The sequence below is a fragment of the Pseudophryne corroboree genome, chromosome 12 (genome assembly GCF_028390025.1).
Source record: "Pseudophryne corroboree isolate aPseCor3 chromosome 12, aPseCor3.hap2, whole genome shotgun sequence".
NCBI classification, from domain to species: Eukaryota; Metazoa; Chordata; class Amphibia; order Anura; family Myobatrachidae; genus Pseudophryne; species Pseudophryne corroboree.
The window spans coordinates 89,631,421-89,647,962 of record NC_086455.1 but is presented as its reverse complement, the minus strand read 5'-3'; the positions used below and the strand labels follow the sequence as shown (position 1 = coordinate 89,647,962).

The following is a 16,542-nucleotide window of genomic DNA, read 5'->3' as shown; positions in this document are numbered from 1 at the left end:
CGCGTGCGTTAGTTAGACCTGCCATTACATATGCATGGGGGAGTAGTAGTATTCAAAAATGGTCGGTTACCTTGTCATCCGATATAGATATCCTGGGGAGAGATGGGATACTCCTTACGTTGGGTCATATCAAGGACACTGCAGCATACTTTCGTGCGACTGCAAGGGATATAGGACTCTTGGGTTCGCGGGCCTATTCCATGGCGGTCTCGGCTAGGAGGGCGTTGTGGACTCACCCTTGCAATGCTGATGCTGACTCTGAGAAGAAATGGAGTCTCTTCTCTATGAAGGTGAAGCCTCGTTTGGTGACGGCCTAGTTAATTCGAACTCGGCAGATGCTGCTGGTAAGTCTACCTTCTTGCCCTATGTTCCCTCACAACGGATGATGACGCATCATGGTCGGATGCAGTCATTTCGGGCCAATAGATACAGATTTCTCTTTTTTTCTTGGCAGGTGGAGATAGGAGAAAAGGGAAGAGGTCAGCAGCCTCTTCAAGATTACAGGAGCAGAAATCATCCTCTGTTTCTGCCACATCCACCGCATGAAGCTGGGACTCTCTTGCGGGAGCCCACACAGGTGGGGACATGTCTAAAACTCTTCAGTCAGTCCTGGAACGGACTTGGACCCGTGGGTTTTAAGAATAGTGTCCCAAGGGTGCATACTGGAGTTTTCCAGACGTTTCCCCTCACCGATTATTCAAATCGGCCTTACCGATTCTCCTCCGGACAGGGAGGTAGTGTGCGACGCAATACAAGTGTTGTGTCAGGATCACGTCACTGCCCTGGTTTCCCCTGTCACAATAGGGAGAAGGCTGTTGTTCAAGCCTCTTTGTGCTCCCGAAACAAGATGGATCGGTCTAACCAATCCTAAATCTGAAATCCCTCAATTTCTACTTAAAGAGGATTGTCATTACCAATTTCACCAGGGTGATGGCGGTAATGATGGTTCTCCTTCGCTAGTAAGGAGTCATAATTATCCCGTACTGGGTCGGTCTCCTGATAACGGCGAGATCAAGAAATCAGTTGGTGCAGAATGTGGCACTCTCCCTGATAGTTCTTCAACAACAGGGTTGGCTCATAAACTTGCCAGAACCACTGTCGGTCCCAACGACGCGGTTGTCGGTTTTGGGAATAATATTAGATACAGAACTACAGAGAGTTTTGCTTCTAGTGGAAAAGGCTCTGAAGATCCAGAGTCCGGTCAGACCAGCAAGAGTGTCAAGCCATCAATACACTCGGTTTCTGAAAAATATGGTTGCGGCCTAAGAGGCCATTCAGTTGGCAGGTTCCATGCCACTGTGTTTCTAGTGGGACCTGTTGGACAAGTGGTCCGGCTCACGCCTACACATACACCGGAGGATAATCCTGTCTTCCAAGACCAGAATCTCACTCCTGGGGTGGCTGCGCAGTGCTCACTTCCTAGAGGGGCTCAGGTTTGGGATCCAGGACTGGATCCTAGTGACCACGGATGCATGCCACCGAGGCTGGGGAGCAGTCACACAGGGGGAAAAAACTTCCAAGGAAGATGGTCAAAGTTAGGAAACTTGTCACCACATAAACGGTCTAGAGTTAAGGGCCGTTTACAATGGTTTTCTGCAAACAAAACACAGAGCAGTAATGGCAGAAGCCACAAGGATTTTCCGCTGGGGAAAAAAAAAACATATAAGCACTCTGTCAGCGAGGTTTGTTCCAAGAGTGGACAACTAGGAAGCAGACTTCCTCAGCAGACACGATCTCCATCCAGGAGAATGGAGCCTCCATCAAGAGGTCTTCACAGAAGTGACAAGACATTGGGGAATTCCTCAAATAGACATGATGGCATCTCGTCTCAACAAGAAGCTTCAGAGATAGTGTTCCAGGTCGAGAGACCCTCAAGCAATAGCAGTGGACGCCCTAGTGACACCGTGGGTGTTTCGGTTGGTGTACGTGTTTCCTCCGCTTCCACTCATTCCAAAAGTGATAAAGATCATAAGAAGAACAAAGGTTCAACGATCCTCATTGTTCCAGATTGGCCAAGGAGGGCTTAGTATCCAGATCTTCAGGAATTACTCATAGGAGATCCCTGGCCTCTTCCTCTGAGGGAGGATCTGTTACAGTAGGGGGCGTGTTCCAAGGCTTACCGCGACTTCGTTTAACGGTTTGGAGGATGAACGCCGGATCCGAGCCCGGACGGGTATTCCCAAGGAAGTCATCCCTACTCTTATTCAGGCCAGAAAAGGAGTAACGTCTAAACATTACCACCGTATTTGGAGAAGATACTTGTCTTGGTGTGAATCCAAGAAAACTCCTATGGAAGAATTTCAGTTAGGACGTTTTCGCCATTTTCTACAAGCCGGTGTGGATGCGGGCCTAAAGTTGGGCTCAATTAAAAGTTCAAATTTCGGCTGTATCAGTTTTCTTCCAAAAACAATTGGCCTCACTTCCAGAAGTTCAGACCGTCGTGAAAGGCGTTTTGCACATCCAACCTCCTTTTGTGGCACTATGGGATCTTAACGTGGTGTTGCAGTTCCTTCGATCTCATTGGTTTGAACCTTTACAGGATGTAGAGTTGAAATTCCTTGCTTGGAAAGTGGTCATGCTGTTGGCTTTGGCATCCGCATGGCAGGTGTCTGAATTGGTGGCCTTGTCTCACAAGAGCCCTTATTTGATCTTCCATGAAGATAGAGCAGAATTGAGGACTCGTCAACAGTTTTCTGCCGAAAGTGGTCTCATCGTTCCACTTGAACCAAACTGTTGTGGTACCAGTGGCTACTGACGCCTTGATGGAATCGAAGCCTCTCGATGTAGTAAGAGCTTTGGAGTTTTATGTCGCCAGGACGGCTCAGTTTAGGAAAACAGAGGCTCAGTTTGTCTTCTATGCTCACAATAAAATTGGGGCTCCTGCTTCCAAGCAGTCTATTGCGTGCTGGATCTGTCATACGATTCAGCAGGCTCATTCTACGGTTGGATTGCCGTTACGGAAATCGGTGAAGGCCCATTCTACCAGGAAGGTGGGCTCGTCCTGTGCGGCTGCCCGGGGGGGCTCTGCATTACAACTTTGCCGAGCAGCTACTTGGTCGGGTTCAAACACCTTTGCGAAGTTCTACAAGTTTGATACCCTGGCGAATGAGGACCTCATGTTTGGTCAATCGGTGCTGCAGAGTCATCCACACTCTCCGGCCCGTTCTAAAGTTTTGGTATAAACCCCATGGTTCTTGATGTGACCGCAGCATCCTCTAGGACGTATGAGAAAATAGGATTTTAATACCTACCGGTAAATCCTTTTCTCTTAGTCCGTAGAGGATGCTGGGCGCCCGTCTCAGTGCGTACTGTATCTGCAGTTATTGGCTGTGGTTCCACACAGGTTGTGTTATGATTTTTGCCAGCATATTACTGCAAATTCTTCATGCCGTTGGCTTGTGTTCTGTTGAATGCCACGTTCTGCGGCATGCTTGAGGTGTGAGCTGGTAAGATGCTCACCGTGGTTTAATAATAAATCCTTTCCTCGAAATGTCCGTCTCCCTGGGCACAGTTCCTTAAACTGGAGTCTGTAGGAGGGGCATAGAGGGAGGAGCCAGGTCACACCATTTGAAAGTCTTAAAGTGCCCATGTCTCCTGCGGATCCCGTCTATAGTTATATGGTTCTTGATGTGACCCCAGCATCCTCTACGGACTAAGAGAAAAGGATTTACCAGTAGGTATTAAAATCCTATTTTTCTTTGATCTACAATTCTAATTATCATACATAATGTGTTAGTGTACTGTAACATGTGATATTTGACTTTCAAGTAGTGTCACTTTATTAAACAGAGATTACTTTATTTTGTTATTATATTTTGTTATCACATATTCTGTATATTGTGATTTATTTTCTCTTTGTACTTAAACATCAACCTTTGTACTTAAACCTCTGCTCACTACAGGAAAATTTACCAGATAACCACAAACCTAAATGAAAGTTATTTGAAATTGTATTGTATATCTTGTGTTTTTAGGCACATGTGTGAAACATAATAGCTAATTTATCAGGTGTGCGCTCTACCAGTTTATGTTGCGGTGTTAGCTAGGGAAAAGTCAGAGGAATCTCGCTCATTAAATCTTAAGGTGGGTACACACTAATAGATATATCTGCAGATCAATTGATCTGCAGATATATCTATGGACGGATCGGGCAGTGTGCTGTGCATACACACTGCCCGATCCGTCGGGGACTGACGTCATGAACTGCGCGGGCGTGTACACACGCCCGCCCAGTTCAGCTGTCAATCACCGCCGGCCACCGCAGCATGTGTTCTGGCGGTCAGGCGACCGCCCCGTACACACACAGCGACGCGCCAATATATCGGTAGATATATTGGCCGTCGGCTGTGCTGCGCGGCCGACGCGATACGTCTGTGAACGACGGAGTTCACAGACGTATCGGCCGTACACACTGGCCGACGGACCCGCGATATATCGGCCGTTCAAGAAAACGGCCGATATATCGACCAGTGTGTACGGGCCTTTAGAATAATATGGATTTCTGCGCTCTGCTGTAGCTGGGTTTGTTGTCTATATGTTGAGTCTGAAATACACAGATGTATCGTGTCACTAGATAGATGGCTTTTACTGGTCAAATGTATTACATACAAAAACATTAACAGTCCATATATGAACAGCAATGCATGTCAAGATAAATACATATATACACAAGAAAATACAGTTGTTGCATAATGCCAAACTAATAACTCAGGGCAAGTAAAGTAATAGATCTGGTCACACAATAGTTGGTTGAACACCTGGTATAAGGCAGTTATACAAGTGTGGGGATCCGGTCTCTAGGTCGACAAGACTTAGGTCGACCACTATTGGTCGACAGTAAGTAGGTCGACATGGTTTCTAGGTCGACAGGGACTCTAACATGTACTAGGTCGACATGACAAAAGGTTGACATAAGTTTTTCAAAAATTTTTTTCCTTTTTTGAACTTTTTCATACTTACCGTTCCACGTGGACTACAATTGCGAACGATAACCTTGCCCAAAGCTCGCTCGCCATGCGAGGGGTACACGGCGCACTTATTGGGGTTCCCCATCACTCTATGTAGAAAACGACACCAAAAAAATGTAAAAAAACTCATGTCGACCTTTTTTCATGGCGACTAGTACATGTCGACCTAGAGTCCCTGTCGACCTAGAAACCATGCCGACCAATAGTGGTCGAACTAGACACTGTCGACCTAAGTCTATTCTATCTAACATACCACACCCCAAGTGTGCTGGTTGCTGTGCAAATTGAGATACGTGTGCGGATAAGTAATATTGCTCTTACACTTCACAGTTATTAGTGATGGTATTAAGTCATAATGTTTTCTCTGCCAAACGGTAGTTGTGTAGTGTCATTACAGAGTTAGAGTACACCATATTAAGTATAGTTTACCCTTTCTTACCCACAAGGAGTCTTCCAGTTTGCTCCATGCAATAACTTTACTAACATCAATCGTTTTTTATAGCGGTTACATTAAATAACATATCTAACACATTTTATTTCTTTAGAAATTGTATCTTAGCTACAATCACATTGAATCAATCCTGCCCAGACAGAAATCTCAAAATCACTTAACCAACCGACAGATCCTTCACCAAAAAGTGAACTCCAGTGGATATGGACAGCAAGGCAAGGGTAACAGGTAATGCACCTCACTGTCTCATTAGATAAGGAAACAAGGTGGTTTCATGTATTATATCTCTAGATATTTCTGCATGATTATCAATATTTCTCTGACGTCCTAGTGGATGCTGGGGACTCCGTCAGGACCATGGGGATTAGCGGCTCCGCAGGAGACAGGGCACAAAAATAAAGCTTTAGGATCAGGTGGTGTGCACTGGCTCCTCCCCCTATGACCCTCCTCCAAGCCTCAGTTAGGTTTTTGTGCCCGTCCGAGCAGGTGCAATCTAGGTGGCTCTCCTAAAGAGCTGCTTAGAAAAAGTTTTTAGGTTTTTTATTTTCAGTGAGTCCTGCTGGCAACAGGCTCACTGCATCGAGGGACTTAGGGGAGAGAAGTGAACTCACCTGCGTGCAGGATGGATTGGCTTCTTAGGCTACTGGACACCATTAGCTCCAGAGGGAGTCGGAACACAGGTCTCACCCTGGGGTTCGTCCCGGAGCCGCGCCGCCGACCCCCCTTGCAGATGCCGAAGATGGAAGAGGTCCAGAAGCAGGCGGCAGAAGACTTTTCAGTCTTCCTGAGGTAGCGCACAGCACTGCAGCTGTGCGCCATTGTTGTCAGCACACTTCACACAGCGGTCACGGAGGGTGCAGGGCGCTGGGGGGGCGCCCTGGGCAGCAATGTATAATACCTTTTTATGGCTAAAAATACATCACATATAGCCCTTGAGGCTATATGGATGTATTTAACCCCTGCCAGATCTCACAAACTCCGGAGAAGAGCCCGCCGAAATAGGGGGCGGGGCTTATTCTCCTCAGCACACAGCGCCATTTTCCTGCTCAGCTCCGCTGTGAGGAAGGCTCCCAGGACTCTCCCCTGCACTGCACTACAGAAACAGGGTAAAACAGAGAGGGGGGGCACTTTTTTTGGCGATATTACTATATTTAAGCTGCTATAAGGATACAACACTTATATAGGGTTGTTCCCATATATATTATAGCGCTTGGGTGTGTGCTGGCAAACTCTCCCTCTGTCTCCCCAAAGGGCTAGTGGGGTCCTGTCTTCAATAGAGCATTCCCTGTGTGTCTGCTGTGTGTCGGTACGTGTGTGTCGACATGTATGAGGACGATGTTGGTGTGGAGGCAGAGCAATTGCCGGTAATGGTGATGTCACCCCCTAGGGAGTCGACACCGGAATGGATGGCTTTGTTTATGGAATTACGTGATAATGTCAGCACATTACAAAAATCAGTTGACGACATGAGACGGCCGTCAAACCAGTTAGTACCTGCCCAGGCGTCTCAGACACCGTCAGGGGCTGTAAAACGCCCTTTACCTCAGTCGGTCGATACAGACCCAGACACGGACACTGAATCTAGTGTCGACGGTGAAGAAACAAACGTATTTTCCAGTAGGGCCACACGTTATATGATCACGGCAATGAAGGAGGCTTTGCATATCTCTGATACTACAAGTACCACAAAAAGGGGTATTATGTGGGGGGTGAAAAAACTACCTGTAGTTTTTCCTGAATCAGAGGAATTGAATGATGTATGTGATGAAGCGTGGGTTAACCCAGATAGAAAAGGGCTAATTTCAAAAAAGTTATTGGCATTATACCCTTTCCCGCCAGAGGTTAGGGCGCGCTGGGAAACACCCCCTAAGGTGGATAAGGCGCTCACACGCTTATCAAAACAAGTGGCGTTACCGTCTCCTGATACGGCCGCCCTCAAGGATCCAGCTGATAGGAGGCTGGAAACTACCCTAAAAAGTATATACACACATACTGGTGTTATACTGCGACCAGCCATCGCCTCAGCCTGGATGTGCAGTGCTGGGGTGGTCTGGTCGGATTCCCTGACTGAAAATATTGATACCCTGGATAGGGACAGTATTTTACAGACTTTAGAGCAATTAAAGGATGCTTTTCTTTATATGCGAGATGCTCAGAGGGATATTTGCACTCTGGCATCGAGAGTAAGTGCGATGTCCATATCTGCCAGAAGAAGTTTATGGACACGACAGTGGTCAGGTGATGCGGATTCCAAACGGCATATGGAAGTATTGCCGTATAAAGGGGAGGAATTATTTGGCGTCGGTCTATCGGATCTGGTGGCCACGGCAACGGCCGGGAAATCCACCTTTTTACCTCAGACCCCCTACCAACAGAAAAAGACACCGTCTTTTCAGCCGCAGTCCTTTCGGTCCTATAAGAACAAGCAGGCAAAAGGACAGTCATATCTGCCCCGAGGCAGAGGAAAGGGTAAGAGAGGGCAGCAAGCAGCTCCTTCCCAGGAACAGAAGCCCTCCGCGGGTTCTGCAAAGCCCTCAGCATGACGCTGGGGCTTTACAAGCGGACTCAGGAACGGTGGGGGGTCGACTCAAGAATTTCAGCGCGCAGTGGGCTTGCTCACAGGTGGACCCCTGGATCCTGCAGGTAGTATCTCAGGGTTACAGGTTGGAATTCGAGAAGTCTCCCCCTCGCCGGTTCCTAAAGTCTGCTTTGCCAACGTCTCCCTCAGACAGGGCGACGGTATTGGAAGCCATTCACAAGCTGTTTTCTCAGCAGGTGATAGTCAAGGTACCCCTCCTACAACAGGGAAAGGGGTATTACTCCACGCTATTTGTGGTACCGAAGCCGGACGGCTCGGTAAGACCTATTCTAAATCTGAAATCTTTGAACCTGTACATACAAAAATTCAAGTTCAAGATGGAATCACTCAGAGCAGTGATAGCGAATCTGGAAGAAGGGGACTTTATGGTGTCCCTGGACATAAAAGATGCTTACCTGCATGTCCCAATTTGCCCTTCACATCAAGGGTACCTCAGGTTCGTGGTGCAAAACTGTCATTATCAGTTTCAGACGCTGCCGTTTGGATTGTCCACGGCACCTCGGGTCTTTACCAAGGTAATGGCCGAAATGATGATTCTTCTGCGAAGAAGAGGCGTATTAATTATCCCTTACTTGGACGATCTCCTGATAAGGGCAAGGTCCAGAGAACAGCTGGAGGACGGAGTAGCACTAACCCAAGTAGTGCTGCAACAACACGGGTGGATTCTGAATTTTCCAAAATCTCAGTTGACCCCGACAACACGTCTGCTGTTCCTGGGAATGATTCTGGACACGGTTCAGAAAAAGGTGTTTCTTCCGGAGGAGAAAGCCAAGGAGTTATCCGAACTTGTCAGGAACCTCCTAAAACCAGGAAAAGTGTCTGTGCATCAATGCACAAGAGTCCTGGGAAAGATGGTGGCTTCTTACGAAGCAATCCCATTCGGCAGATTCCACGCACAAACTTTTCAGTGGGATCTGCTGGACAAATGGTCCGGATCGCATCTGCAGATGCATCAGCGGATAACCTTATCGCCACGGACAAGGGTGTCTCTTCTGTGGTGGTTGCAGAGTGCTCATCTGTTAGAAGGCCGCAGATTCGGCATACAGGACTGGGTCCTGGTGACCACGGATGCCAGTCTGAGAGGCTGGGGAGCGGTCACACAGGGAAGAAACTTCCAGGGAGTATGGTCAAGCCTGGAGATGTCTCTTCACATAAATATACTGGAGCTAAGAGCGATTTACAATGCTCTAAGCCTGGCAAAACCCCTGCTTCAGGGTCAGCCGGTGTTGATCCAGTCGGACAACATCACGGCAGTCGCCCACGTAAACAGACAGGGCGGCACAAGAAGCAGGAGAGCAATGACAGAAGCTGCAAGGATTCTTCGCTGGGCGGAAGATCATGTGATAGCACTGTCAGCAGTGTTCATTCCGGGAGTGGACAACTGGGAAGCAGACTTCCTCAGCAGACACGATCTACACCCGGGAGAGTGGGGACTTCATCCAGAAGTCTTCCACATGATTGTGAACCGTTGGGAAAAACCAAAGGTGGATATGATGGCGTCTCGCCTCAACAAAAAACTGGACAGGTATTGCGCCAGGTCAAGAGACCCTCAGGCAATAGCTGTGGACGCTCTGGTAACACCGTGGGTGTTCCAGTCAGTGTATGTGTTTCCTCCTCTGCCTCTCATACCCAAAGTACTGAGAATTATACGGCAAAGGGGAGTAAGAACGATACTCGTGGCTCCGGATTGGCCAAGAAGAACTTGGTACCCGGAACTTCAGGAGATGCTCACGGAAAATCCGTGGCCTCTACCTCTAAGGCGGGACCTGATTCAGCAGGGACCGTGTCTATTCCAAGACTTACCGCGGCTGCGTTTGACGGCGTGGCGGTTGAACGCCGAATTCTAAGGGAAAAAGGCATTCCGGAAGAGGTCATTCCTACACTGGTTAAAGCCAGGAAGGAGGTGACTGCACAACATTATCACCGCATTTGGAGAAAATATGTTGCGTGGTGTGAGGCCAGGAAGGTCCCCACGGAGGAATTTCAACTGGGTCGATTCCTGCATTTCCTACAAACAGGATTGTCTATGGGCCTCAAATTGGGGTCCATTAAGGTTCAAATTTCGGCCCTGTCGATTTTCTTCCAGAAAGAATTGGCTTCAGTTCCTGAAGTCCAGACTTTTGTTAAAGGAGTACTACATATACAGCCCCCGGTGGTGCCCCCTGTGGCTCCGTGGGACCTTAATGTAGTTTTGGATTTTCTCAAATCCCATTGGTTTGAGCCACTCAAATCGGTGGATTTGAAATATCTTACGTGGAAAGTAACCATGCTACTGGCCCTGGCTTCAGCCAGGAGAGTATCAGAATTGGCGGCTTTATCGTATAAAAGCCCATATCTGATTTTCCATTCGGACAGGGCAGAACTGCGGACGCGTCCTCATTTTCTGCCTAAGGTGGTGTCAGCGTTTCATCTGAACCAGCCTATTGTGGTGCCTGCGGCTACTAGCGATTTGGAGGATTCCAAGTTGCTGGACGTTGTCCGGGCATTGAGAATATATATTTCAAGGACGGCTGGAGTCAGAAAATCTGACTCGCTGTTTATACTATATGCACCCAACAAGCTGGGTGCTCCTGCTTCTAAGCAGACGATTGCTCGTTGGATTTGTAGCACAATTCAACTTGCACATTCTGTGGCAGGCCTGCCACAGCCTAAATCTGTCAAGGCCCATTCCACAAGGAAGGTGGGCTCATCCTGGGCGGCTGCCCGAGGGGTCTCGGCATTGCAACTCTGCCGAGCAGCTACGTGGTCGGGGGAGAACACGTTTGTAAAATTTTACAAATTTGATACCCTGGCTAAAGAGGACCTGGAGTTCTCTCATTCGGTGCTGCAGAGTCATCCGCACTCTCCCGCCCGTTTGGGAGCTTTGGTATAATCCCCATGGTCCTGACGGAGTCCCCAGCATCCACTAGGACGTCAGAGAAAATAAGATTTTACTTACCGATAAATCTATTTCTCGTAGTCCGTAGTGGATGCTGGGCGCCCATCCCAAGTGCGGATTGTCTGCAATACTTGTACATAGTTATTGTTAAAAAAAAAAAAAAAAATCGGGTTGTTATTGTTGTGAGCCGTCTGTTCAGAGGCTCCTACGTTTGTCATACTGTTAACTGGGTTCAGATCACAAGTTGTACGGTGTGATTGGTGTGGCTGGTATGAGTCTTACCCGGGATTCAAAATCCTTCCTTATTGTGTACGCTCGTCCGGGCACAGTATCCTAACTGAGGCTTGGAGGAGGGTCATAGGGGGAGGAGCCAGTGCACACCACCTGATCCTAAAGCTTTATTTTTGTGCCCTGTCTCCTGCGGAGCCGCTAATCCCCATGGTCCTGACGGAGTCCCCAGCATCCACTACGGACTACGAGAAATAGATTTATCGGTAAGTAAAATCTTATTTTATCTTACATCCTAGGGGATACTGGGAATCCATTTAGTACCATGGGGTATAGACTGGTCCACTTGGAGCCATAGGCACTATAGAAGTTTGATAACGTGTGCTGGCTCCTCCCTCTATGCCCCTCTTACCAGACTCAGTTTAGAAAATGTGCCCGAAGGAGCCGGTCACATCTCTGAAAGCTACTGAAGAGTTTTCTTCATTTATTTTTAAAGTTTGTTATTTTCAGGCAGGACTGGATGGCACCAGCCTGCCTGCTTTGTGAGACTGCCTGCTTTGAGAGTTAATGGCCCCGTTCCCTGCTGACAGGACGCTAGCTCCTGAGGGAACTATTCGCAAGCCCCACCACAGCGATCGTACGTTCCCGCAGCGAGCCGCCACCCCTAACAGAGCCAGAAGAATGAAGAGTAGTGAGTACTAAGCCGGCATCCCGGTTAGCGGGTCGCTGGCCATTATGGTGGCATAAGTGTACGGAGAGTGCACAGCTTCTACACGGGGCAGAATGAGTCTCCAGACTTAGTACACTGTAGTGTACACAGTACCCAGACTGGCAATACAGGCTTAAAAGGGGGCTTACTCCATTTTTTTGCACACAGACACATAAAGCCAGTATAAAGAAGAGCGGGAAGACTGTGCGCCATTGAAGGGGCGGGGCTTCACTATGAGCGGATCCAGCAGCTCACAGGCCCCATTTTACCCTACTGCAGCTACCCAGACTCTGACTACAGTGATGCGCAACTCCTCCGAAGAGCCTTCAGATTACCTCAGCTGTACCAGGGGGTCATAGCAGGGGGGTACGTTATACTAGTGTATACTAGTGTTATACTAAGTCCATAATCTAGGTACTTAGTCTGCGACCCGGCTAAATTTGGCTTTAGCGATAAGGGCGCCGTGTGCTGGTTCTATCCTCTCTCTGTGTCTCTCAGTAAGGGCTCATTGTCGGTTAATTGTGCATTTAACCTTTTCCTGTGTGTGTGCTGTCACTGCTGCAGTATGTCAGGCAAAGAATGTGTTTCATGTAAAGCACACTGTTCCTCTTCTCCAGGGGGTTTACTAGTGTGTACTCAGTGTAGTATCCCTTCTCAGGCTAGTGGGGCAGAGGCAGCATGGCTGCACTCCATTAGGGGGATGACTTCCACCATCTGTACTAAATAATTTCGTAATGAGAAAGAGACACAATACTTGAGACAGTCTATAGCCGAGTTTGTGCAAAAGGACTTAGTACTCAGACCAGCGTCTCAGTCCCCTGCCATTTGTCTTCAAAAACGTACTTTGGCCCATATCCTGCATTCTGACTTTTATAATGAAGGGTCAGAAATGGAGGAAGGTGAGGTGGACATAGAGGTAGGGGATGGTACTCTGTCGCAGGGTGTAGAGGCTCTCATATATTCTATCAGAGAAGTCCTAAATATCCCTGATTAGGTGACAGAGGAGTGTGAGGTATCTTACTTTAATATAAAGAAAAAATCCTCAGCCACTTTTCCCGTACCAAAGGAACTAAATACCCTGTTTGAAGAACCGTGGGTCAATCCAGATAAGAAATTTCAAATTCCTAGGCGGTTATTATCATCTTTTTCTTTTCCTCTTGAGGATAGGAAAAAATGGGAAAATCCACCGATAGTGGATACATCAGCCTCCAGGCTCTCACGTAAAATAGTATTACCTGTTCCTGGTGCAGCCTCCCTAAAGGATACAGCTGATCGTAAGATTGAGACTACACTCAAATCTTTGTATACAGTGGCCCAGAAACCCACTATAGCATGTGGGTGAATTACTCGAGCCATTGCTAAATGGTCTGGTAATTTAATTGAGGGGCTAGACACCTTACCTCAAGAGGAAATTGTGTTACTCCTGCAGCACATACAAGACTCTGCAGTGGTGGAAGCCATTAAAGAGATAGGCTTGTTTAATGCACGCACTACAGCTATGGCAGTGTCGGCACGCAGGGGATTATGGCTACGTCAGTGGACTGCTGACACGGACTCCAAAAAAGGTGTGGAAGGCCTGCCTTTCACAGGTGAGGCCTTATTTGGCGATGAACTCAACAAGTGGATCTCACGAGCTACTGCGGGTAAGTCCACTTATCTACCTTCTGCAGCTCCGCCAGCCAGGAAGGCCTACTCAGGACCCAATTTACAGTCCTTTCGGACTGCCAAGTGTAGGAGCAAGGACAGAGGTTCTTCTACTGCCGCCAAAGGTGTTAGAGGTAAACCACCAGCCACTGCTGGTTCACAAAAATAGAGCAAAGGCTCTGCCTCCTCGAAACTTTCCGCATGACGGTGGACCACGGTGCCTGGGAGACAGGCAGGTGGGAGGCCAGCTACAATTCTTCAGTCAGACCTGGACAAGATCTTGCCAGGATCCCTGGGTCATAGACGTTATATCCCAGGGCTACAGGCTGGAGTTCCAGGATTTCCCACCTCACAGATTCTTCAAATCAGGCTTACCAGTTTCACAAGAAGCAAGAGTAACCTTGCAAGAAGCCATTCAAAAACTGGTACAAACCCAGGTCATTGTTCCAGTTCCACCTCATCTACAAAACAAGGGATACTATTCCAGCTTGTTTTTTATTCCGAAACCGGATGGTTCGGTAAGACCGATTCTGAATCTAAAATCATTGAACCCATACTTACGAGTGTTCAAGTTTAAGATGGCTTCATCAGGCTTATCTATGGTTTACACTGCAGGATTGTCACTAACAGTTTCAGGCCCTGCCATTTGTCCTCACCATGGCACAGAGGGTTTTCACCGAAGTGATGGCAGAGATGATGATGTTATTCCACAGACAGGGAGTAAACGTAATTCCTTACCTGGACCATCTTCTGATAAAGGCTGTGTCCAGGGAGCAGTTGTTGGAGAACATTGGTCTCACAACCAGATTACTCCTGGATCATGGGTGGATTCTGAACCTACCAAAATCTCACCTAGAACCAATGCAGAAGCTTCATTTCCTGGGAATGATACTGGACACAAAGTCTAAGAGCGTGTTCCTTCCCTTGGAAAAGGCAATGGTGATCCAGTCGATGGTTTGGGCTGACTTGAAGCCAACCCGAATCTCAGTATATCTGTGCATCCGCCTTCTTGGGAAAATAGTGGCTTCTTATGAAGCAATTCAGTACGGAAGGTTTCATGTGTGGGCCTTCCAGCTGGATCTGTTGGACAAATGTCCGGATCGCATCTTCACATGCATTAGTGGATTCGTCTGTCGCCAAAAGCCAGGATCTTCCTCCTGTGGTGGCTATAAACCTCTGACCAAGTGGAGGGTCGAAGGTTCGGGATTCAGACTTGGATTTTGCTAACCACAGACGCAAGCTTCAGAGGTTGGGGTGCAGTGTCCCTGGAGGTGTAGTTTCAAGGAAGATGGTCCAAGTCAAGAAATCATTCTTCCAATAAACATCCTGGAGCTCAGGGCTATCTACAACGCCCTTCTGCAGGCCTCATCTCTTCTTCAGAGTCAGGCCATTCAAGTTCAGTCGGACAGTGTGACAGCAGTGTCTTACATCAACCGACAGGGCGGAACGAAAAGAAGGACCGCAATGTCAGAGGTGTCAAGAATTCTCCTCTGGGCGTAAAAAACACGCCGCGGCATTGTCTGCAATCTTCATTCCGGTAGTAGACAACTGGGAAGCAGACTTTCTCAGCAGACACAACCTGCTCCCGGGGGAATGGGGCCTCCACTCGGAGGTGTGGCTGACACATCGGTGGGGTTATCCACAAATCGACATGATGGCCTCGCGACTCAACAAGAAGCTCAAGCGGTATTGTTCCAGGTTGAGGGACCCACAAGCTGTAGCAGTTGACGCCCTGACAACTCCGTGGGTCTACCAGCTGGCATGTTTCCTCCCATTCCTCTGATCCCAAGAGTTCTCAAAAGAATAAAAAGGGAAAGAGTTCAAGCAATTCTCATTGCTCTGGACTGGCAGTGAAGGGCCTGGTTTGTGGATCTTCTCGAGATGCTAATCGAAGATCCGTGGCCTCTGTCTCTTCGAGAGGATCTTATACAACATGGCCCGTTCATCTATCAAGACTTACCACGGCTACGTGTGATGGCATGGAAGTTGAACAGCTGATTCTTGCCAGGAGAGGGATTCCTGACAAGATTATCCTGACTATGATCCAAGCCAGGAAGGGGGTAACGTCAAAACATTACCATCGTATCTGGAAGAAATATGTCTCTTGGTGTGAGAGCAGAAAAATATTCTACAGTGGAATTTCATCTGGGACATTTCCTGCTTTTTCTGCAGTCGGAATTTGACGTGGGCCTACGTCTAGGCTCCAAAAAAATTCAGATTTCGGCCTTGTCGATTTTATTTCAGAAACAATTGGCTTCTCTCCTCGAGGTTCAGACGTTATTGAAAGGTGTTATTCACATCCAACCTCCCTTTGTGCCTCCAACGGCACCTTGGGATTTCAATTTGGTTCTGACTTTCCTTCAATCGGACTGGTTTGAACCGTTACAGGAGGTAGACATAAAGTATCTTACGTGGAAGACCGTCATGCTGTTGGCTTTGGCTTCAGCAAGGTGCGTGTCGGAGCTGGGGGAGTTGCCTCACAAGAGCCCCTACTTGATTTTTCATGAGGACAAAGCTGAACTCAGGACTCATCAGCAATTGCTTCCTAAGGTGGTGTCGGCGTTTCACATCAACCAGCCAGTTGTGGTCCCGGTTGTTACTGACACCTCTGCTACTTCAAAGTCCTTGGATGTTGTAAGGTCTTTGAAGGTATATGTAAAGCAAACTGCTCGTCACAGGAAATCTTACTCGCTGTTCATTTTATATGATGCCAACATGATTGGGTGTCCTGCTTCAAAGCAGTCAGTTGCTCACTGGATCAGGCTCACTATCCAGTATGCTTATTCCACGGCTGGCTTGCCGATTCCAAAATCTGTACAAGCCCACGCTACAAGGTCAGTGGGGTCCTCTTGGGTGGCTGCCCGGGGAGTCTCAGCAGTACAGCTCTGCCGAGCAGCTACTTGGTCGGGTTCGAACACGTTTGCCAAGTTTTACAAGGTCGATACCTTGGCCTCTGAGGACCTTCAGTTTGGTCAGTCAGTTCTGCAGGAACCTCAGCAATCTCCCACCCAGTTTGGGAGCTTTGGTACTTCCCCATGGTACTAAATGGATTCCCATTTACCCCTG

General features: G+C 48.0%; 1 protein-coding gene across 7 annotated transcripts in view; it reads left to right on the top strand.

Moving 5' to 3' along the window:
- LRRC9 (leucine rich repeat containing 9) overlaps positions 1-16,542 on the top strand; it is a 667,090-nt gene that overhangs the window by 577,575 nt on the left and 72,973 nt on the right. For all 7 annotated transcript variants that reach the window (XM_063947768.1, XM_063947765.1, XM_063947766.1 and 4 more), the window contains one exon: positions 5,513-5,646. In XM_063947768.1, coding sequence (XP_063803838.1) covers positions 5,513-5,646 — 134 coding nt within the window. The remainder of the gene's footprint in view (positions 1-5,512; positions 5,647-16,542) is intronic.